This window comes from Excalfactoria chinensis, chromosome 1, assembly GCF_039878825.1.
Source record: "Excalfactoria chinensis isolate bCotChi1 chromosome 1, bCotChi1.hap2, whole genome shotgun sequence".
In the NCBI taxonomy this organism is placed as follows: Eukaryota; Metazoa; Chordata; class Aves; order Galliformes; family Phasianidae; genus Excalfactoria; species Excalfactoria chinensis.
The window spans coordinates 25,023,487-25,046,138 of record NC_092825.1 but is presented as its reverse complement, the minus strand read 5'-3'; the positions used below and the strand labels follow the sequence as shown (position 1 = coordinate 25,046,138).

The 22,652-nt window shown below is 40.9% G+C and overlaps 1 protein-coding gene and 1 long non-coding RNA gene across 3 annotated transcripts; one reads left to right on the top strand and one right to left on the bottom strand.

Moving 5' to 3' along the window:
• Nucleotides 1-9,922: 9,922 nt before the first annotated feature.
• Nucleotides 9,923-14,061, bottom strand: SMIM30 (small integral membrane protein 30). Of its 2 annotated transcripts, none has more exons than XM_072358481.1 (2): nucleotides 13,583-14,061; nucleotides 9,923-12,817 (listed from the first exon to the last, which is right to left on the bottom strand). In XM_072358481.1, the coding sequence occupies exon 2, from the start codon at nucleotides 12,752-12,754 to the stop codon at nucleotides 12,569-12,571; it is 186 nt and encodes a 61-aa protein (XP_072214582.1). In that variant the 5' UTR covers nucleotides 12,755-12,817; nucleotides 13,583-14,061; the 3' UTR covers nucleotides 9,923-12,568. The 2 variants fall into 2 exon arrangements, with proteins under 2 accessions (XP_072214582.1, XP_072214574.1); XM_072358473.1 differs by having other exon boundaries at nucleotides 9,926-12,817; nucleotides 13,574-14,044.
• Nucleotides 14,062-17,941: 3,880 nt separating this feature from the next.
• Nucleotides 17,942-22,031, top strand: LOC140263546 (uncharacterized). Its single transcript, XR_011905921.1, has 3 exons — nucleotides 17,942-18,292; nucleotides 20,752-20,856; nucleotides 21,897-22,031. It is a non-coding gene; the product is annotated as an uncharacterized lncRNA (long non-coding RNA).
• The last annotated feature ends 621 nt before the right edge of the window (nucleotides 22,032-22,652 follow it).

The window sequence follows — 22,652 nt, the reverse complement described above, 5'->3', positions numbered from 1 at the left end:
GAAGGTCTCATGTTTGCCATGCATGTCTCTATACCAGTTATGTAAAGCTATTCTATCCCATTTATTTTTGTGCTGTTGGCTCACTGGAGATAATTAGGAAGTGGTTGGGGCCTAATGAGAGGAGTGATGGTAGTTCATTATTTTTCATATACTTTCTATCATGAAGCTATATAATGACTAAGTAAATTTCTGCACATTTCCTCCTTTTCACTGAGCCTGCAGTGAAGTTTTAGCGAAGTTAGGTACATGATCTCAGAGTCATGTGAGGTCCCTGAAGTTTTGTGAATGGAAGTGTTGGCAGCTTGCCACGGAGTTTACCTTCTTCCCACTTGTATTCCCAGAACAACTTAGGGACATCCCTTTCTAACCCAAACTCTTTGTGACCAGGCTTGGGTACGCACAGATGCGCAGCCTCTTCAGAATGGCAAGTAGCAGACACCATGCTAATAGAACCAAAGACCTTGCTGGTTCTGTGATAGACTGAAGATATCCTGTTCATTAGTTTGATATCAAACTGATTAATAGTCACACTGCTGAGCTCCCCCTTGCTTCTCTTGCACTTACTGCTCCATTTCTTCTAGTGCTCAAAGAACTGTTTGCAGGGCTGTTATTTGTCTACAGCGATATATCTCAATCCCTTTTTGCAGAGTTGAGAGTATCAGTTCTCCAATCTTCTGCCATCTTTAAGGTTAGGTTAGAGGTGAACCATGAATGGACAGCATGTTGTCGGATTACAGACACTATTTGGCAATAGCGTTTTCTATTTCTAGCAATATACTGAGAAAGGGATTAAAAATAATAGGATAAAATAGGATAACTGTCACTGACAGCTTTCAGAGACATTTTAGGCCATGCTCAGGGACAAAAATTAACAATGTCAGTGTTAGAAATACCTATTTTTGCTAATATGGTCGGTTCACAGCTAGGCATTAGACTTCCTACTCATTTATTGTTTCAGCTTTTATTTGAATACAGACACATACAGTATACAGACTTTGGATTGATCCAAAGATATGCAAAAAAAAAAAACCCACAAAAAACAAAACAAACCAAAAAACAAAAAACAAACAACAACAACAACAACAACAACAAAAAAAAACCAGCCAAAATGAACCCCAAAACAATGGTCAAAAAGCAATATGTTGTTCTGAATGATAACTGCTTTGTATGCTTAGGATTCAATCAGTGGAGAGTCAAGCCTGTAACAACATCTGGGATGGGAAGTGAGTGCTGGCTTTGTGAGTATTTAGCATGAATATATTTCCTACTTCTGATCTTCAGGTTTTATGATCTCGAATGTGGAAATACTCCTGGGTACTCGAGTGTCACCTCAGCTGTTACCTGTTTAATGCAACTTACTTGACAGCCGAAGTCTAGTGGCATGGTTTCCTTTTGTAAGTGTGTTGATTATTAAGTATGAAATGTTCTCATTTATGTGTAGAATATGGAGAAGCCCCTTTATGTACTGAAAGAAGGGAAGACTGGAAGCATTAAGATACTTATGGTGCAGATGCAGGAAACAGCCTATGTCAGCAAAGGTAGGTCATCTGTAAGAAACATGAGTTGATTTCTGCAGATACTATCAGAGCAGCACTGTGACGGTACAGTGGGAAGAACTGCATGATTGCAGTTCTGTAATGGAATTTTAAACACAAAGTTATTACTGAATTGCCTATTTCATGGCAGTGTGAAAGAATGAATGTTTTATTGAAATGTCACCTACAGAACTAATTAGCCTAATGTTAGCAAATGGCAAGATCTGGTCCTTAATTGGACTAGTATTTGCATATAATTAGGCAATGTTTGAATGTCTAACGGTATTTAAAGAAAAGAGTAAAAAACAGAGCAGCAACAGAATATTGTGCTGCACTAAATAAGACACTCAGATGGCAGGAGAAACACATGGGATCTGATCCCTGCTACCTGAATTGTTTAGTGATGTTTTCATTCTGTTTTCTGCTTGACTACATCAGGTCAGGCCATGGAGCAGCAGCCAAGACCTAAATCTTACTGTTAGAGGCAAGTGTCCTAGGCAGTGAACACAATAATCAATTTCTCTTTTCACTTCTTTTGTTTTGTTCTGTAGTGCCATTGCCCTACTATTTTTATATTCAGAGAATCCAGATACAAAATCGTGTGTTCCAGGATTGCAGCTCCTGGTGCTAAGTGGTGATACAGAAGGTAGGTTTCCTGCAGTATTTGTATGTGCTCTGGACTCAGAGCTGCTGCTTCCCCTTACTTAAACACATCAGGCAGGTGGGACTCTTCTAAGGTAGGACTTTTTCTGGGAGGAAGACACATAGATCATCCTCTGTCTCACATCTGGATCGCAGAGATTCTGCTGCATATCCATATTTTTTTAAAACGTTCAGTGAACTTATTCACTTCCTATTGTTATAATAAAATGTGGAAATAAGAGCTCTAAATACTAGCGATCTGCTTTTCCTAATTTGGGATGTGTGCCTGGACATAAAAGCACTCGTTTCCTTTGATGAGTGAACATATCAGCTCCTTACAGTACAGGACAGGCAGCCAAGGAAGACACCTGTTGGGTAGTTCTGTGCTGTCTTTGGTATTAATGTTATGCTTCAAAAACTAACAGAACATTTAGTTGATATACTGTATATCTCGATTATGTATAATATCTCCTCATAAATATGCATGTGTAACAAAACTGTGGCAATTTGAGGAATTTATGTAGAACTTACGAATTCTCTTTGATATCATGGGTCTTCCAGATATCTCTGTTTCAACCTGCATGCTCTGTACTGAAAAGAACAGGGTTATTTTTTTCCTAAGCTTTTCAGTGTATTGAATTTTCAAAGGGCCAACCGTGGAACATCATGCAATGCTGACAAGATTCTCAGACAAAAAGACTTAGCAATTGCTCAGAAGGATTTATTTGCCAAAGTGGATTAGTTACTAAAACATGAGCCACATCCTGAGGAAACCTGGTGATGCTGACCAAGAAAGAACAGTTCAAGAAGGAGGAGGGCAGCCTAATGGCCAGTCTGGAATGAGGCAGAAATGAGAAGAAAAAGTGTGTAGTGGAAATGAAAGAAGTGTTTTTCTGCTGTCACAAGCAGCCAGAGGCAATTGAGTACATAGAATTTGTGGAAACACAAGGCTAGAGTTAAATGTACTTTTGGCCAATTTGGGTGAGTTATATAATGGAGTTGGGATAGCTTTTGGTAGATACAGGGAGGAGGAGAAGAGAGCTATAGTTACAGCCTTAGTTTGAAACGTTCAGACATCTGCTTCACTTTGCAGTCTTGGAGTACAATGCTGGACCTGTTAATATCAAAATAATGTTAAGGCAAGGTGGGTTTTTGACCTTTAAGCCCACTAACTTTTGCTTTTAAATCTGCTTAACTGGGGATACAGATATTCAAATATAGCTCCTAATGAATAGAAAAAGGCACATTGAAAAACAATGCTAAATGCCTCTTTTTTAATATCAAAACGTGTCTTAAATCATGCCTAGAGATTTCTGAAATTGAACCATATAAAAAAGATTAATAATGACTAGTACTAAGAATATGCTGAGATATAAACACTGGATTCTTAAGTACTAAAAGAAGAAAGAGACACAGGTCTAGTAGACCTTGAATCAGGATCATGTCTTAAAGCTTAGATAGGCTATAATGTGAATAAAACTGCGTGGCTTAGCAGTTTTAAGAAAGAATTTCTGAAGTGACTGCACCAGGGGATGGTGAAAGATTTGTCCTGACCTGTTCAATGAGAAGACCACAGAAGGATCTTTTTGAACCAGTGTACTTTACACGGTTTTATTTAAGTGGTACGTTTAGAGAAACAGAAGTACTTATAAAACACGTTGCAAATGTCCTAGTTCTATATAACCTGCACATTTCTCCATTGTGGTAATGAGACCAGAAATAGTTACTATAAGCTGCTAGTAGGGATCAAATCGTTCAACAAGGAAAAAAAGCAGTACTTCATTCATGAAGTCTACTTCCTTAGCTTTCATTTCTTCATGAGAAATGAGTGTAGCTGCTGCAAACATAGGGCAAGAGGAAAGTGTTCTTTTCCACAGCAGATAAAGATGAAAGCTCAGTCCTGTGAGAGGATGTGGAAACCCTTCTGAACAAATATCTCAGCTGCTGCTACATGGATGAGGGTGTATTTAAGGTCTATTTGTCAGTGCCTTTCACCTTGCTTTTATGACATTTGCTTTGCAAACATGCATTTTGCAGTGAATCTATCAATTTTTGTTGTCCTGCATTAAGACAGATGTCACTGTGATATATTAAGGCAGCAAACTGATTATCTAATAAGTATGGCCAGTTTCAAATAATTGAGAATTCACTTTGAAGACACTCAGTTTATTTTGGTGGTGTGCATACAGCGATCACATGCTGTTCATTCAGCAGTGGAAGGTCAGTAAGTACTCCTTTGGAAGCAGAAGGGATTTTCATGGTTATTTCCCATTAAGTCTATTGGGAGTTAAGCAAAGAAACTTCTGGCAAAACTCATGAAAGTTCAGATTTTGAGTGCTTTACATCTCTAACTTACAGCTACAATAATTTACTTGTTGGTCCTTCAGGAATTGAATATATAATCTTTCTTACTGGGATTTGTTTGCTACTTCTGGATAGAAAAAGATTTACAAAGGGCTTCCCACTCAATACAAAGAACCTTATGCAGACTAGGTGGAGGGAGCTCTTGGAGAACTGTTTGACACAGAGGCAAAACTGATTTGTCTTACTACTGGAATGACGGAGGAAAAACAAGACAGAAACATAAGCTGATGCACATCAGGCGTGTACAGCACACATGCATTAAAAGTGAGTGAACAGGCACTTTAAATTAGTCTGGCGTCCTTGAGAGTGGGCTGCCCTGTGGGTTTCCCTTTTCCTTGGGTGATAAATCTTGGGGGAAAACCAGTGGAGTATAAATTGAATATACGAGTTCTGAAATGTATTTGTAGAATAGGAGTGGGGAGAACATTTTTTTCCCAATATTTATTAAGATGTAGGTCAAATAATTTACTGGTAGCGGACTGAGAGGGAAAAAAAAAAAAAAAAAAAAAAAAAAAAAAAAAAAAAAAAAAAAAAAAAGACAGCATCTATTTTAAGAACCAATTTAGATTTTCACATAAATGGAAATCAAGAATAATTCTACTGCATTACACAGAAGTGTAAGGGCTGGTGCAAGGTCAGAATGAAGCCTCTTGTGATTGCTGTTCAAAATGAATTTAAATCAGGATGACTGTACTGATTTCAGCAACTTCAAGCCCTTTCTTAACCAGATGAAAATTTGGCATTCAGTTAATCAAATAAATAACTTAGCTAATGTTTTCATAACAAATCAGATGGGGATGGAGCCTAATGTGGCTGTAGTTCCCCCTGGGCACCATCTGTTGCAAGGTGTTCTGTGGGTCAAAAGATGGAAGTCCTCGATCCTATTGACTTAGCTGCTGCATCCAAACCTGTGTTTTGTCTCTGACCTTGTCCAAACCTCCCACCGATGCAATGTGAACACCATGTGTGACACAGTTTTTTTCTCAGGCTTTCAAATCTTAATATTTTTGAAACGCTGAATTTGTCAGGAGTTGAGGTAATTCACATTTGAGGCTTTGAACTGAAGCACTGAATTCCATTTGGAGTACAGCACTAGCCCCATAAGCCCATCTCTAAAATTCTGCTCCGAAAAGAGGATTATTGTACATATGCTGTATTTGCTCCCTTTTTTCCATAACCTTTTAATGCCTCGGGGATTGAGTTTCACTAGACGCAGTGGGAGAATCCTGGTACATCTGGTTTCCCTGTGGTCTTACATGATGACTGAACAGCCTCACAGCTTTTGTGGTCAGGTTCCCTATGGGCTCACACTGTGATTAGATTTATTCACCACAAATATATCCTTGTTTGCCATAAAGATACGAGCGAATTGAGCTGCTGTTTATGCATCCCATTTACAACTAAGATTTCATAGAATCACACAGTAAATTAGGTTGGGAAGGAACTCAGCAGGTCACCTAGCCTGCTTCGTGGCTAGATCTCTTCCCAGATAAGATTTTTCTTTTCCCCTTATGAGGATGGGCAATTTAGAGTTCTAGCAGTGATCTTTGCTTTCCTACTTCTCTCAGTTCCAAGTGAAGATTCCACATACAGTCTGTATTTGAAAAGATATACAAGATCTGTAAAAACAAAGAGAAATATCCAATACTGAATTTTGAAACCTGAAATCTGGCATGGAAGAAGGTTAAAGACTCATAAGCTATGCAATTGTAACTGAGAGCATCTAAAAAAAGACCTGACCAACTATCCAGTTTTCGTCATAGCAGGAGATGACTCCTCAGAGAGAAGAAGTAGTAACGGCCTGGGTGTGCAGTTGGAACCCAGGGACACCCAGCTGTGTCACACCCCAGGCAGGATTTAAGGTTATCCAGCATCTCTGAGGCTACCAAGCATCCCTTACATCAGCACAGCCCGCTGCCAAAACCCTGGCATGAGAGATGGCTGTGACAAAGTTGTATGGGGCTCAAAAGACACAGTTTGATCACCTCTTTAAGAGAGCTTGATTTAATTTTAAGACAATAAAATTTTTTGAGCTGACTTCACTGAGTTTTTCACCAGGGCCATAATTATTACTAGATAACACTGACTTGTTCTTGAGAAAGCACTTTCTGCCTATTCTTAATGTACAATGGTCTCTGGGATTTATGTTTTCTTTCTGCAAATACAACAGAATGAAAAACATGGCTGAGACGTTTATTGCCAAGTACTGGTTTCCTATTGGCAACTGCACTGGATATATGATCAACATCTTTAATTTTTATGAAGAGATGAGAAGTGATTTGTGTAAGGCCCATTGAGATACTACTTTGTATTGAGAAAGGACTTTTATTTTTTTGATAGATGTAGATTATATAAACACTGTTGGCTATAAACTCTTTCCAAACCTCAGGTAGACTTTTGAAAGTTGACCACAAATGGCTTTCTTTAAAGCTCAAACTTTAACAAGGCATAATTGTTCCTTGCCATTTGTGAAGACACAAATAAATACACGTTTGAGGAAAAATGAGTTAGGACAACTTCTGCTAATGCTCATTTAAGTAGGTTCAAATACATTTAAAAACTGCTACATGTGATTTCTGAACAATCACAGCTAGATCATATTAGGTTAAAATCTGAGAAATAAGTGCAGGTATTTACCACGTAATTTCCATAGCCTGCTAAGTTCTGAAAAAGGTTGGCAGAAAATGTCCTTGAACAGTTCTGGAATTAATTAAAGACATCCTGGTTTCATAGGTAACTCACAAAATAGAACGTGAATACATGTTGATAGAAATGACAATTTTCCTTGCTTTAATTGTGCTGGGATTAAAATTGGTCATGTTTTAGGACTGCTGCTTTTCTGTGAGGGGGTTTGGAAGGGGCATAATGTTGTGTCATTTCATCTTTGTATTATAGCAATGTGTATGAAGAACTGTATTAACAGAAGAACAAAAGACAAAGACAGATTCATCTCTAATGAATTTTGGAGAACTCTGTTGCTCTGCAATATTTTGACCCCATTTGGAGAGAAAAGGTAATTTTCAAGCTCTTTTATTTGCAAAGTATCAGTATGAAGATGTGCATGAGTGTTTTTGTGCTGTGAATGAAGGCAGCTGGGAGAGCTGTTGGAAACGTGGATTCCAGATGAAATTTCCAACACAAAACAATTGAGAAGGAACACAGCCAGCACAATGAAGCTCAGGTAGAAGCAAAACTTCAGCCCAACCCAGCAGCAAGCCCTAGGATATGGGAACAACATGCTTTCTTCCAATTGCAATAGTTGTAGAGCGGAGATCTGCGAGGGGGCACCCTACTTTCAGGTCTTCCAAATCATCAAGAACTTGTTCTCTCTACTTAGCACTCCAATGGGCTGCTTCATTCTGATTTTCTCATCAATATCTTGGTTCTGGTAAAATGAATGATCCAGAAACAAAATGCTGTGCTAGCTGCCTGTTGTGCCTGCTCCTAAATTTGATAGAACCTCTCACATATTTGCAAATATAGGGCAGCTGGGGAGACGAGTCAGTATCTTGAAATATTTTGAATATTTGTTTAATTTCATTGTTCTTTTTTTTTTGTTTTCAGTTCAAAATAGGTGTGCTTTTACAGTAGTCTCCATACCAAACCTTAGTTTGTGCGTTCCAGATTGCTTGCTGAGAAGCTTTTTTTTTTGAATATTGAAAATATAGTATCTATGTACTCTTGCCTATTCACATGAACTGAAAAACTTTGTAACTTTAAAGCTGGTTACATTCTCTTACAAAATAACCCTTAGTGGTACTGTTTACTTTTCAGTCAGCATCTAACACCTTAAAACTTTGTTCCGCAGAAGTTAAAAGAACAGTTTCACTGAGAATGAAGTGTTTTGGGTGCTGTGTATCTTTAATATCATCAAAGCTCACCCTAGATGTTTTGCTGCTTTTAATTCTAGATACTGATCTTACTTTTCTAATCTGGTGAACAAGCCCCTCCCAGTTGATTTCACATCACTTCTTAGTAATTTGTTCAGTGTAAAATGAGAGGACAACCAGATCCAAGCCTCCTCTCCACCACTCTTAAGAATCTTCTGACATTACATCAGCTTAGACCTGCCAAACCTTTCAGCAGATGTAAAAATGAATGGAAAGGTTACTTTTGTAGTATAATAATTAGAGCATTTACCATGGCAACAGACCTATTACAGTTCTTCCATTTAGTCATGCGATATCTTATTAAAAATGGTGAATTCAACTCCCCTACTCCATTTTCACAAAGCTCCTGTAAACAGCTTTTTTGCAAAGAACCGTGGACTCAGACTGTGCCTAGTCAGTACACAGTGTCTCTGGGCTAGTCCTGGGGCAGCACCAATTGCAGGGCACACTGATAGCAAACTGTATGCACAATATGCTCCAGAAATCACAGTGAGCATCCCAGAGATACCACATGCTTCCTATGACACCACAGTGAAATCACTCACTACTTCCACTTTTCTCATTCATAGAAGGATATGAGGGGTATGCAAGGATTAATATCTGTAAACACATAACACTTACAGATGGAAAATGGCATAAAATTGCTGAGTGTCAGTATAGTACTAAAGCAGTGTCACCGCCAGCAGCAGGATTTATCTGTGTGGGAGAAAGGGTTCACAGCAGTGTTTTGTCAGTTTTAGTACACACAGACAGGCAAGGGCATTAGGAACTGGATGCACTGTTTGCATTCTGTTCTCAGGTACAGCTGTATGCAGAAGAGCAGCAACGCCTGGCTGTTGTGCAGCACTTGGAGGTGCGCAATGAGCAAAAACGACATCTGTCCATTCACAAAGGGACTGTAGTCTGGCTGTTAAATGCTGTGTGGCAGCTCGTTTTGAGCTACACTGTTGTAAAGGCAGATGGAAATCACAGTAGTCAAAAGCTACTTGTTCCTCATTTACAACTTTCTTGCACTAATGAGAGGGTAGGTTGCTTGTTAAGAGGTAGGCGTTGTCAGGCTGTTTTTGCTTTCTGCTCAGAATACAGCCATGAATGGTGGCTTTGTACACTACTGAACTGAAGTCCCAAAAAAACAAGAACCCTACTTTCATAAAATGCTGGGATAAAACAACGTCTTTTGAAGTGTAAAAAACGTATCATTCAAATAGCTATACAGCATTAGAACATCTTTTCTTCAGAAGAAAATGGTCCTTTATATACTTGGGTCTCTAGCTAGAAAACTGCCATAAATGGCTTTTCTAATACAAAGGCGACTGCGTAATAATGCTGAAAATTCACAGTCCAAAAGAAAAATAAATGCTTCAAGTTTCCCTTGTGCCAGAGAAACAGGCTCCTGCACAACTGCAAGCTTTTAGATTCAAAGTAAGAGGATGAGCCTCTCTGAAGTGCTTTCAAATCACTAATACTGAAATTAGATAATTTTCATGTGTACCAATAACAGGACAGAGAGATGTACACACATTTTACAGAATGGAAGAGAACTATCACCTAAGTCATCTAATATAAGCAAAAGTACCCAAGAAAATATTTAATAAAAGGAATTTCAGCAGTTTCAGTCATTTCTGTCATCTCTGTTTTCATAAAAATTACTTCATCAGACCGACAACAGATCTTATGTGAAAGTTTATTAAAGCAGAAGAAAAACAGGGATATCAAATTTTACACTCAAGTAATTGACAAATGCAAGTCTTCAACAATAAAGCTTCTGTCAGAACCCAGGAAACAACGCCCCTATCCTGTGCAAACACCTTTCAATGAAGTACATACAGCTTCAGGCAAAGAACATGGTTACTCAGTTCTCCATAGCCTGATGCTAATTATTCCACAAGGACGTTGTACTCCTACTGTGCAAGTGTTGCACAATCCTGTGAAACTGTTGCCACAGATCTTTTCCAAACAGATGCTAAAGGAGTCTGAGAAAAGCTGCTTGTGATAAAATTTCTACTATTGAGAGCATTATTTCATATTCTACTGAAAAACTGGCAGACGTCTCAAATTTGGGGCAATACAAAGCGTACTGAAGTTGTTGGATGCTCTGTTGTTTTTAAGGGTAATAATGGTTTAGCCAAGCACAAATGCAGAAGATCACACATGATGTGTGCTTGCATCCACTCCACTGAAAAATCACACAGCGGACTTAGAAGGTGACACTACTATTCAAAGCTCATTTTAGGGCTGTCCCATTTTGGACTTGGGAAGCCACTAAAGGGGGTACCAGAAGAGACTGTCAGCAAGGCTTGCATTTCAGCGAACAACTTTGTGACCAATATCATTCCAGTAGCTTGACAGCAGAAACCAAGATTCATGTGGCTTGCTGGGTTGAGTCCTGGTTTCAACCCCACAAAATTTGGACACTTTCATTATACCTTCCTCCATTAACCATGAGACAGAGACAGACACAATTATGAGACTGAAATAAACTGGACTCCTCTCTCCAGCTTCTGAGCAGACAGAAGTCAAAACAGCCACAAATGGTATATGGAATGTCAAAATCTTAGAATTTGTAGGACACGATCTGCCCATCCAACTACTTATGTAAAACCTATTTCGCAGTTCTAGCCATTGCTTTGTGCTCTACTGAACAGAGGCGCTAACAGAGAAACAGGAAGAACAGTATCGACATACATAACTCTGCATCACATTTTACCTTTTTTCTCCAACTTCGAAAGATAAAAGATGAGATTTCTAGCAAGAGCGGCAGTGCCCACAGCATAAGATCAGAACTAAATTCTGTGAATCGCAGAGAGTTCACCTTCCTCCACTGCTCATTCTGCTACTTTTTTTCCCCCCTTTCTTTCTTTTTTTTTTCTCCCTGCTGTTATTTATTTGCTTTCATGTGCTCCTTCAACTAAGATGACAGTGAGAACATCCTCATAAGCCTGAGGGCTTGTGGTTGACATTTTAGTAGCGATGTGGAAATGACACAGCTGAAAAGAAAGAAATGGGTTCTAGATCTGCTACCGAGTAGATTCTTTCAACCACATAACACCCTGTTTGACTGAGCATCCATAGAATTTTGTATCAAGACTTTTTACTTTGTTTTTGGTCCTATTCTTCTGTGGAACTCTTAGGTATCAATTAGATAAGAAGCCTAAATGCTTAACTAACAACACTGAGTTTATCATGAGGAAGACACTCAAGAATAACAGATTTGTCTACTAAACCCAGGATTTTAACAAAACAAGTTGTTTCCACATTGCAAAAGAAATGTGCACAATTGTCCTGATAAAATTTAATAACTGTCTAATTCAGAAACACTACATATAAATTCCACACTAAACCTGATAAATCTTCATTTTGGGAAAAAGCGAACAAAAAAAAACCAAAACAAAAGACAACACTTTACTCAGCATGCTTAAAGGAAAACTGAGTGCTGAAAACAAAGAAGTGACAACAAAACATACCCCCTACTTGATTCACATAGCTTTACATGTTGAAGTAGAACGGTCCCACTCTGGTAACAAGAACGCAGGCTACAGAAAAGGCACATTCTAAAATAAAAATAAATATATAAACAGAAGAGAGTTTCCCATGTTTTCTTAGTTCTCCCAAATCTCATCCCTGTAACAGTGGAAGTGAGCTGTTAGGTGCTGTCATTACAAACCATGTGAGCACATGCACTCAAGTCAAAGCAGTCTGCTCGCTACTTCTCTCATCAGAGGTATTTCCAAAGCTCTTCCATCCTGACTGGAAGACTAATAGTTACTTCCTCCTGATGAGCCCCTGAAACCAAAATTGCAGAACTTACTGAAGGTCTCCCTCATACATTCCATTTATCATTGTCTCCTGTGAACCACTCAGCGGTTCTCTTCTCCCTTTCAAACAGCTCTCACCCTTCTCTAAGGCATTATTTAATCACAAGCAATGTAAAATCATCTTACTGTCATGATGACAGATCCTACAAATCCCTTCTACTGAGTACGGTCTTGATCTGTTGTACTGCACAGTAAGAGGGTTTGCAGGATTACCGACTACAAGTTTTCAAAAGTTATCCAGAATTGAAGCACAGTTTTAAATCCCAGACCTCAACCCCAAGCAACGTTAGGAAACACACTTCATTTGAGCATCTTCTTGAAATCACTGCTGTCCATTTCTTTTCCTGGCATACAAGCCAAGGCAGGCACAGAATCCAATGACGCTGACAGCGAGACCCAGTAGGAAGGCGATTGTATCTCCTGCGTCCATGGCTTCAACCACTGGCAGCACCAGCAGCAGTGAAGTGAGGACCAGGAGGAGTTTTGAGGTGCACCCGGTGGAAGACATGCTGCTGACCCCACAAGGAAGTTAAACGATGAAAGCAGTAGAAAGCAAATCCTTCAGCAATATCTACATGGAAAACAAAAGGAACAAGATAGGACCTCCCTTCCTCCTCCCTTGGATCCTACTCCCAAAAGCCAACCAATGAGATTGCTGTATTACAAACATCTGTGTGGGAGTTAGAACAACCAGTTACAAAAATATGCAACTTCATGTCATCAACTTTTCACTTCCTTTGCCACTTGGCTGAAACAAATCTCCAAAGCCTTATGGGGGCAGGTCAGAGCACGTTCTCCTGCCTGCTGTCCCATGCCGGCTCGCTGCACGCTTCATCCCCGGGCTTTCAGGATGGATGGCCAACACAAACCGCTGGCACGGCACGGCCTTGGGAACTGTGCTCACACAGGACGACAGAGGCAACGTGGATTTAAGTGCCTGTCCCTCCCAGTGAAGCTCCCTGTGAAAGTGCTCTGGGACAAAACGTCCCTTCCGGCTCCACAAAGTTCAACAGAACCGGTTTGAGGCAACCTCAAGGAAACCGAGGTTAGGAGAACACAAGCAGTGTTTACCCAGGGCCACTTTCGCTAAAGAGCGGTGGCACAAGCAGAAAGAACTTAAACTCCCGGGAGCGTCGGACGGGGCCTGCCCACCCCGCGTAGCTTCCCCGGTACGAACCGTCCGGCCCCGGACTCCGGCAGGCCCGCAGCCACCGGGGCGCCGCGTGGCGCCTTCCCCGCTCCCTCGGTAGCGCAGAGCGGCCGCCGCCCGCCCACGCGGCCCGCCCCGCAGGCCCTGCCCTCACGGCGGCTGCCGCCGACTGCGGACCTCGGTCACCTCCTGCCGCAGCGCAGCGCCGCTGACTCCGGGCTCGGCGGCGTCCTCGCTCGGCTCCGGGCGCTCAGCTCCTGGAGAGGGCTGCTTTCCACCCCGCCACCTCGTCGCGCCGCTGGGTCCCGGCCGCCGCCATAACAGGAAGGGGCGGTGGAGGGCCGGAGCCAGGGGCGGGCTGACCCGGCCGGGCCGCCTCCCGCCGGGCACGAAGTACCGCACCGCGGCCTTCACTCCTCCGCGGGGCCCGCCTCAGCTTTTCCGAGCATCCCGGCGGGCGGGCGGGCCGCGGCTCGGCGGTGCCGCCGCCTCTCCACCCTGAGCGGCTGAGGAGGCGCCGTGTCCTGTGAGGGCTGCGGGACCCCGCTGGGGTGCGAGCGGCTGCAGCCCGCGAGCCTGGCATGGGAAGGCTGCCGGCCTTTCGGATGCACCCGAGTGAAACGACAAGCGGCTGGCTGTGCGCTCGGCGCTTTGGACATTAATAGCGCGAGATGCCTCCTGTCGGAGATGACTGCTGTCGTTTTGGGTCCTGATGGGGCAGCGGTACCAAGTACTGATTAGTGCCAGCGTAACAAGAGCCTCCTCGCAGGTCTTAAACGGGTGTATAGCGTGCAGAGCTGCATGGTGCCTTTACAACAAAAAAGACGTAGTGAAGCCGATTGTAATCAGGCAATTACCTGTGATCGTCCACAGCACTCAGTCAGAAGTCCTGGTTCCTTCTGCTTCAGGCAAAGCTGCTTGTGGGAGCGCTGTGTCTCATAGTATTCTTCTGTTACACGGAGCAGGGCTGAAATGTTTTTGTTACAAATGCCACAGCAGTGTTCTCGGCTATGGAAGCTTGAGTTTTTCAGTGGAAAATGTGCATGCTGTCACCTGTGTGAAAGACCTCTACTCAATTATTAAAGTATGTCTCGTTGGAGTGAGCACAGCAATAACCAGAAGCAATTGTGCCAAGAATTTGTGATACTTGTTCATGATAGACTGTGTTACCGGAGTGTTTTCCTATGCCTGTGCAAGAAAAGTTTCTGTAATCATTTCTCTTTTAAGAAACAATTTCTGATGAGGTTCCTAAACATCAGTAGAAACATGGATAGATTGTTCTATGTGCATCTAGCTTTGCCTCTGCTTTATATAATTTCACTGCAATTGTCCTTGAGCCACTCCTTGAACCACTACTCATGCTTATAAAAACTTTTGAAGTCTGAGATGGAATGTTACTGCAGCGCTGACCGTAATTATATTCTTCCTGCTCTTCCTTTCCCCATCTGTCTGAATCCATCAGCTCCTTTAGTCTATAAACTTACAGGACTAGGAACAATCTTTTTTGCACTCTTTTTGTATCAAGTGCTGTGGAAGCTTATTCTTTAAAGCTGAAGTGCCTAAACTCTGAGATAACATTAATAGTAAAAAGATCAGCACAAATAATAACCGTTCCTTTTTATTCATTTCACAGCTTTTTTGATCTGAAATACTTGATGTCTCTCAGTTCCAAAGGCAACTCAAGAAGCTAGAACAGATAAACTTGTTACTCACCTGAGGAAAAAACCTAGAGCTTCTGATAAAAAGGTATCATGGCATGAAGGAGAGTAATGTCACAGTGCCTGACCCATTGCTTAGCAGATCACAGGCAAATATAACCCCTAGTGAATCTGAAGAGCGGCAATGTGAAGTGCAGGAGGTTGGTGTCACCTTAATCATGGCTGTCTTAGAGAGTGACCTTGGAATCCTGGCCCTCCAGGTGCCCTGCTTGGCCTACTTGCTGCAGCCTGTATTGTTGATAGGTAAATGTCAGAACATTCTGCGTGTCAAGAAGTGCTCCTGTAGATCTCAGTGTTGTACCTACCAGCTAAAATGTTCAGTAATTGTCATTTTAGTCCCACCAAACAGATGTGAGAGAGTTGAACAATGACTTTTCAACTCTTTGTTTTAATCATGTCAGTACCAAAGAGTTATGACATCTTTGGAGCTGCAGATTTTGAAGGTGAGGAGTGTAAAATCCAGGACTAAATGTAACAAAATTAACTTACTTTCTCTCCCTTTTTCTCAACAGTTGACATGATGTAGAGAAGTACGGCAGAAATGTTGTGGAAAATTTGGATTGCAAGCTATGTTGTGTATCAACAATAGCATGGAAGTGCCATTGAGAGTTAGAAAACAGTGTCATTTGGGGATGTATCTCTGGCTTATTAGCTCTTCCAGTGCCATTGCATTTCTTAGCTTTGGCTTCAGATACTGAGTGCTTTGAAAAAATGCCAACAAAATCTAAACAGTGAAGGAGACTCTTGTGGTTTTTGTGCTGTCTGAATAGCAGAGAGATATGTATTCAGCTTCAAGCTCTGCCATCAACTTCCTCCATCACCTCAGGCAAATCTTCCTTTTGACCTATCACTGCTTTGATTGTTGAGCTCAAGCTATTATGTAACTAATATTCAGAGGAAAGGCAGAGAACTCCCAGAGCTGACAAGTTAAAGCTTTGTAAATGCTGAGGCACAAGGCTAAGGAGGTATGCGGGAGACTGGAAATTGAAAATAAAGTGCACTTTCTGGACAGGGAAAAGTTATGAGATAATCAGAGCAGGGCTGCACCCTGAAGGGGGGGATTCTTTATTTTTTGCTCCAACTCAGTTTGTCTTCTCATGAAAGCCATTTGTTTATTACATGGCCACTCTGATCTAAGAAGCTTTCCGATCAATTTTTGGACTTCAGCTGTAATGAGAAATGCTAACTCTGATTATTGAGAAGACATTGACTATGGGGCAACAATTATCGCTTTTACACCAGCATGTTCACCCTTGAGCTACTCTTCCTTGGTGATACCAAATCTGACACTTTAGCTGGCTGTTGCCATATCCTCACTGCATCGCTTCACTCATTTCCATCCACTTTTCCTCTTACAAAATGTTATGACTTGCTTTATTTGGTCTTCACTTCTCTTTCTTTGGATTCCCCATCAGAATGCAGATTCTACTTCATACACTTCATTTGACTCTGCGCTTAAAATGCAGCATGATTTACTTCTATCATTAACTTTTTCCACATGCTTCTTTCTCTGTCCCCTCCCTTATTATCATGTGTATCTGTTTTACCCTGCCTTATTTTTCCATTTTTGTTTCTTGAGGTTTCTTCTCAAATAAATGTAGGTAGTCACAGACCTGCCCTATCATGAAAGCACCAATTAGATTCCCTTCCTGCAGCCATTGCTGGTTTTATTACTGTAATCCCTATTCTCTCCAAACTTGCTGTGCAGATTGCTCTAATTATGTTATATATTTCCTTCAGTATGCCCCATCCTCCCTCCATCAGCTGGAACTGCTCATGTTGGTATCTCTAGTTAGTGTCCCAAGCATGAAGGCCCTTATTTTGTTATCTTCTTTCTATTTGATGGACTGCCTTTGAAACTTTCATTCCTCATCCAAAATCCAGTATTCACCTGCTTTTTTAAACAGCTTTCTTTCCTGATTCTTCATTTCTTAATCTTTATTGCTTTCTTTTCTCCTGTTGAGATAGTGATAGGTTTCTACTTGTTAATTTTCTTCTTAACTCTTGATTCTTCTTGCCTCTATAGATTGGCTGCCCTTATCAACAAATGTGTTTTTGGATATCAGCCTTTAACTCCCGTTTTCTTTATCTTCCTCCTTCTTGTTCCCACCTGGTGTTGTTGGAGTCTTACTGCACCTAGCACAGCAGCTCTTCGATAGCTCATTCTCTTCTGAATGTATTACCTGTAGTTATGCCTTGACAATGATTCTCTTTTGCTGTGACCGCTGCAGCTTTGTTTATTCAAAGTACTGTTGCTAAGGTGCCTCTCTCCGGTTTGTCATTTTTTCTGTGTTCCCTCACTTCATAATCCTCTGGTGTTACATTTCCTCTTTTGCTGAACCAAAGACAATTTTCTTCTGAGCCACAGAAGGCCTTTGCAGTGTAATCTTCCTTCATACTGGTTCATCTTATTGCCATGTCATGAGGTTAACTTCTACCTCTCTTTTGTCACCCTGGCAGACTCTTTTTGATCCCTCTGAGAAGCAAAAGTTACTTCTTTCTGAGAGTGGGGAAAGGCTTACAGAAGGAATTGTGCTACTTTTTGATACAAAATTCTTTCCTTTGGCACCACATGCTTCCTGCTGTCCTTTACACAGCCATGAAAATAAAGGATTAAATAGCCCAGTGATTCCTCTTCCCTCAGTCCTTTGCTCCTCTAGTCTGGCAGGGGATCTCCTCTGCTGCTGGAATCTCTTTGAGTTCTCTTGCCAAGACTTCAGAGATGTCTCTGTGCAGCACTGGCTGAAGCAGAGGCACAGAGGCAGCTGCCAGCCCTGCAGAAAAAAGCTCTGGAGTTGGTGCTGGCAGGAGGCGGGAGCTGTGAAACTGCAGGAGTGAGTGCAGAGCGTGCCAGCCGGAGTTAAACACCCATTGATTGACTTCCGTGCTGAACTCCGCAGGGGAATGCAAGAGCTACTCATCAATACTGGCAAATCCAGGGATTCCCCATGATTATTGTGAGCAATGCCATGCTTCTTTTGTATTATGAGGGGCAGGCATCTGGGGTTTCTGTAGAAGTATGATACAGCAGAGGTGGAGATCTGCTGGAACAATGCTCCCAAATTCCCTTCAGCTCTGAGTAACTTAAGACTGAATGCAGTCTTCAGTCTGTTGTTTTTTCTTTGTGCTGATGTAAACGACTGAGATGTTTTCACATTATTCATCAGCGTTTCCACTGGTAAGTTGAATATTGTGTTTTGTATGGCTTGTTCTCTTTAAAAAAAATGAATTAGTGTACATTATCAGGAAAATATATACAGCACCAGCAGTTTAGCTTCAGAGGACCTGGATGTGCTGTGTTCATCAGCACTGAATGGTAAGCAAAAGAGGATACTATTCAATGCAAGAATGACAGAATGGGATTTACAGGGGGAGTAGCAGCTGTCATCCACACATTCTTTTGTGTAGTACATCTTTTTTTCCCAAGTGATGCTGTCAGATGTTTTCTCCTGTGCATGTGCTTATAATAAGAAGTTTAATAAAAATAAAAATTGATTTAAAAGATAATAAGCTTGAAAAATCAAGTGTTTTAAATCTAGAACTAATCCATATTTGGATGCATATTTATCTATAGAAACATGTAAATAGCCTTTTTTATCTTATCAGCTTTAGACATTAGGAATAAAGCTTGGCTACTTGTGGAGTTCTAGCTATCTAAATCTGAGTGTTTCAGTCATAGATGAGCAAGCTATTATTATAAAATTGTCCATTGAATTTGCATGCCTAAAATATACTTTTTGAGGACTGATGTCTGAAAAGAAGGTGGCTGAAATTAGAAAATAATTAGGGAAAACAAGAGGTTAGTATCAGGCTCAAGGTGGTATATCTGGGAAATGGGGAAGAAGTCAGAATGAGGGGCTGCATCTCATGCCCAAACTTTCTGCCTGGGGAGGAGGATCACAGAAGCAGAGAATGGGTCACACTGGAAGACATGATCCCTGTCTGGTTTTGAATTTCTCCAAGGGTGGAAAATCCATAGTATCTCTCCAATTGGCACCAGTGTTCAATTGCTATCACAGTAAATTGTTTTTCTTATGTTTAAATGGCATTTTCTTTGTTTCAGTTTTCACCACTTGTCTCTTGTCCTGTCACTAGATGCTTCTGAATGTAGCTTGGCTCTGTCTTCTTTAAGAAGATATTTATACACATGGCTAAGAAATCATCTGACCCTTTTCTTCTGCGAGCTGAGCAATCCCAGCCCACCCAATCTCTTTTAATATGCCAGATGTTCCAGATCCTAAATCACCTTTGCTCTTTGCTGGACACTCTTCAAGAGTGCCATGCCACTATTGTAATGGAGAACCCAGGACTGGTCCTAGATCTCCAGTTGTGTCTCATCAGTTAAGCTGAGTGAAAGGATGACATCCATCAGTCTGTTAGCAGTGCTTTACCTAGCACAGCCCAGGATGTTGTCAGCAAACATTATGACCCTACAATACTGCTATGTCCTCCTATTCTCCACTGACCCAAAGAACTAGGGAGTATTGGAGTAATTTATACACCTCTTTACAACTGTTAAAAGTCATCACACTGTTGAATGCTCTGTGGTCCTGGGACCTTCATTAGAACATGTTTGGTGTAGTCCTTGTAATGGGGCCTCAAGAGGATTGCTCAGTTTTTCCCTTACACACTCTCTGGTGGAATTTTTTGCACTGACGCAAACATTTCAGAACCCTTTTGTCAGAGTTCTGTGCCAATCTCCAGGTCAGGGCCCAGGCTGTTCAACTGCTGTGCACAGTGTGAACAGTCCTGCCACAAAATGAGCAAGCATTTTATGTAAGTATATCTGAGGCAAGAAGCAATTAAATTTACACAATTAAAAATGAACAGAAGCTGGAGAACAAAAACAGGCAAAAGTAAGAGCTAAGCCACAAAGGGAGAAACTGAGGGTGACACTGACTGGAGACAATCAAAGAAGAGAATAAAACTAAACTCTTCAAAGGAAGAAGAAAACTTGAAAGTTGCAGCTCGCCCTAATAAGGACTAATTAAAATGTTGCAATTCATCTTGAATATATTATTTATTTGGTGTTTTCGAGCTTGAATTCCATATTGGAAATATTGTTTCATTGACATATTGAAATTTTCCTGTGGCCTTCAGTGAGGCCATGATTCCATGTGTACTTGAAATATAGGGACAATTATTCTTCTCAGTGTTGAAATTTCATGGTTTTTCTGATACATGTGCAGCAGTCCAGTGCTGAAGGGAAAGCCTGTAAAAGATTCCTATAAACAAATAATTGCACTGAAAGTCATTTATCCTAAGGTCGACGTATTTATTTGGTAAATGCTGAAGTTTTGCTGTTGCAAGTTAACAAAACGTATTTGTGGAATAAATCTCCTATATCTTATTTTGGTCACAGAAGGCTCTAAAAATACTTTGCAAAATAGAAAGTAAATCTGGATTATTTCAGTGCCAGACTAAAGGGAAGGGACATCATTCATGAGGGGCACATATAATGAGCCAACTGTCCGCTCTCAATAGCTTGAAATTCATTCCAGCACTTGGTTATTTGGCTCCCTTTTCATTAGCAAAAGCAGTTTGAGTTTCACTGTTGAACTAAATACACAGCTGTTGCCACAAAAGACACCATGATTTCAGAAAAATATAATGGCTTAATGTCTTTGTGTCTCACAGATTACACAGACCTTTAAAGGAAAATACATTCATCTTCTGTGACCGGTCTGAAAGTTCGTGTGGTGAGAAAAATCGCTCATCGTGAGTAAACTGAGAATTACAATGGTAAATACATGTAATTAAAACTGACTTTTCTCACCTTATCTGTTCCAATGTCCACAGTGGTAAGAATGTGAGATATGTGAAAAATGGGAACTATGCATATTCAGTGTATGTTTAGTAACTATATGTATGAAAAATAATAAAATAGTAAAATAATAATAATAGTAGGGTTAGTATCATGGCACTTAATCCAGACTCAGCTACTAAAGTTATGGGAAAAGCTTCCAAAGAATGTGTGGATTTGGGATACCATTTTTCATGGTGCAGTGTGAAGGAGAGGTGGGATGGTTCCCTCATTTTAAGTCTGGGATAAGTAAGGAGAAAGAAAAATACCTGAAATGATTGTGGAAGATCAACAGGACAGTCAATAAATGATCCAGCAGTTTCATAGAATCATAGAATCACAAGGTTGGAAAGGACCTACAAGATCATCTAGTCCAACCGTCCTCCTATCACCAGTACTACCCACTAAGCTAATAAACCTTTTCTCATAGCACCTCATCCAGATGCCTCTTGAGCACTGCCAAGGATGGCGACTCCACCACCTCCCTGGGCAGCCATTCTAGTGCCTGACCACTCTCTGAGAGAAAAAGTTTTTCCTTATGTCTAATCTAAACCTCCTCTGGCTTGCAGCCATTTCCTCAGGTCCTGTTTGTTGCCTGGGAGAAGAAGCCAAACCCCTCCTCATCACAACACTCCCTTCAGGAAGTGGTAGAGTGCAATGAAGTCTCCCCTGAGCCTCCTCTTCTCCAGACTAAACAATCCCAGATTGGCAATTTCCTCTTCTTGCCGCTACACTGCAGTGGCAAACTTCCTCCACAACACTTGAAATGAAACTGGTGTTCCTTGTATATTGATATGGTCCTGATTGTGTTCTGAATAGTTAGTCTTGAAAAGGATGCAACTTCTTCTAGCTCTTAAATATCTTAATTATGTATAGCTCTGTGCCCTATTTGGAAAATAATTGAGGAATTATATGTGTGCTGAAAGTCATTCTTAGTGACTTATTTCTGTTCCCACATACCTGATTGTAACTTCCTCAGATTTCTGTGGAAAGAGAAAAGGAAAATCCCTTTGTGAAAACATTGTGTCAGGTCGTGCCAACCCACAAAGCCCCTGAATGTCTTGGGAGGAGACTTCTGCAGTGACAAAGTTCAACGTTCTCCACGCTGATTGTCCTTATGTTCCAGCTGAGGTACAGTTATTACTGTAATGCAGACCGCATGGAAATGCGTATATTTCCATCACTATTCTCAAAGCGTTTTGTAAGCATCTTAAATCATGGAAGATTTTTTTGCCAGTGCTAAATTTCAAATGGAAGCTGCTTAGCTTACAGGGGTATTTGCTATTTTACTCAATCACTTTTGAGAATCAATCCCTTCTTCAGGGCAGGAGCAGGAAAAATCTCACACTTTATGGATTAGGGAAACGTTACTTCTCTTTGGAAGTTTCTATGGTATGTAGCTGTTTCATCTGCTGTGAACTCATCAGTACCAGAACAAATGAAGGTTTAAACTTTAGCAATTGCTAGACCAAATACCCAGTACTCCTGATAATAAAATGTGCATAAAACACACACAAACAGATATGTATGTAACTATGTAAAGAAATGTATGTATGTGCATACATATGCAGACATGTGGTCTTGCAGTACTTAGGAATTTTTTCTTCTTCCTAAGACTGAGCACTGCCTGCACTCTTTGGCTGGCATCCTGTGAAGCACTTAATCACCTGCTGCCCTGTGAGTACATCCAAGGCAGGAGGATAATCATTGAGACCGTTTACATTTAGTCTTTCAT

Excerpts from the sequence above, each read along its gene's own strand:
- SMIM30 (XM_072358481.1), bottom strand. The coding sequence starts at position 12,754 with ATGTCTTCCACCGGGTGCACCTCAAAACTCCTCCTGGTCCTCACTTCA.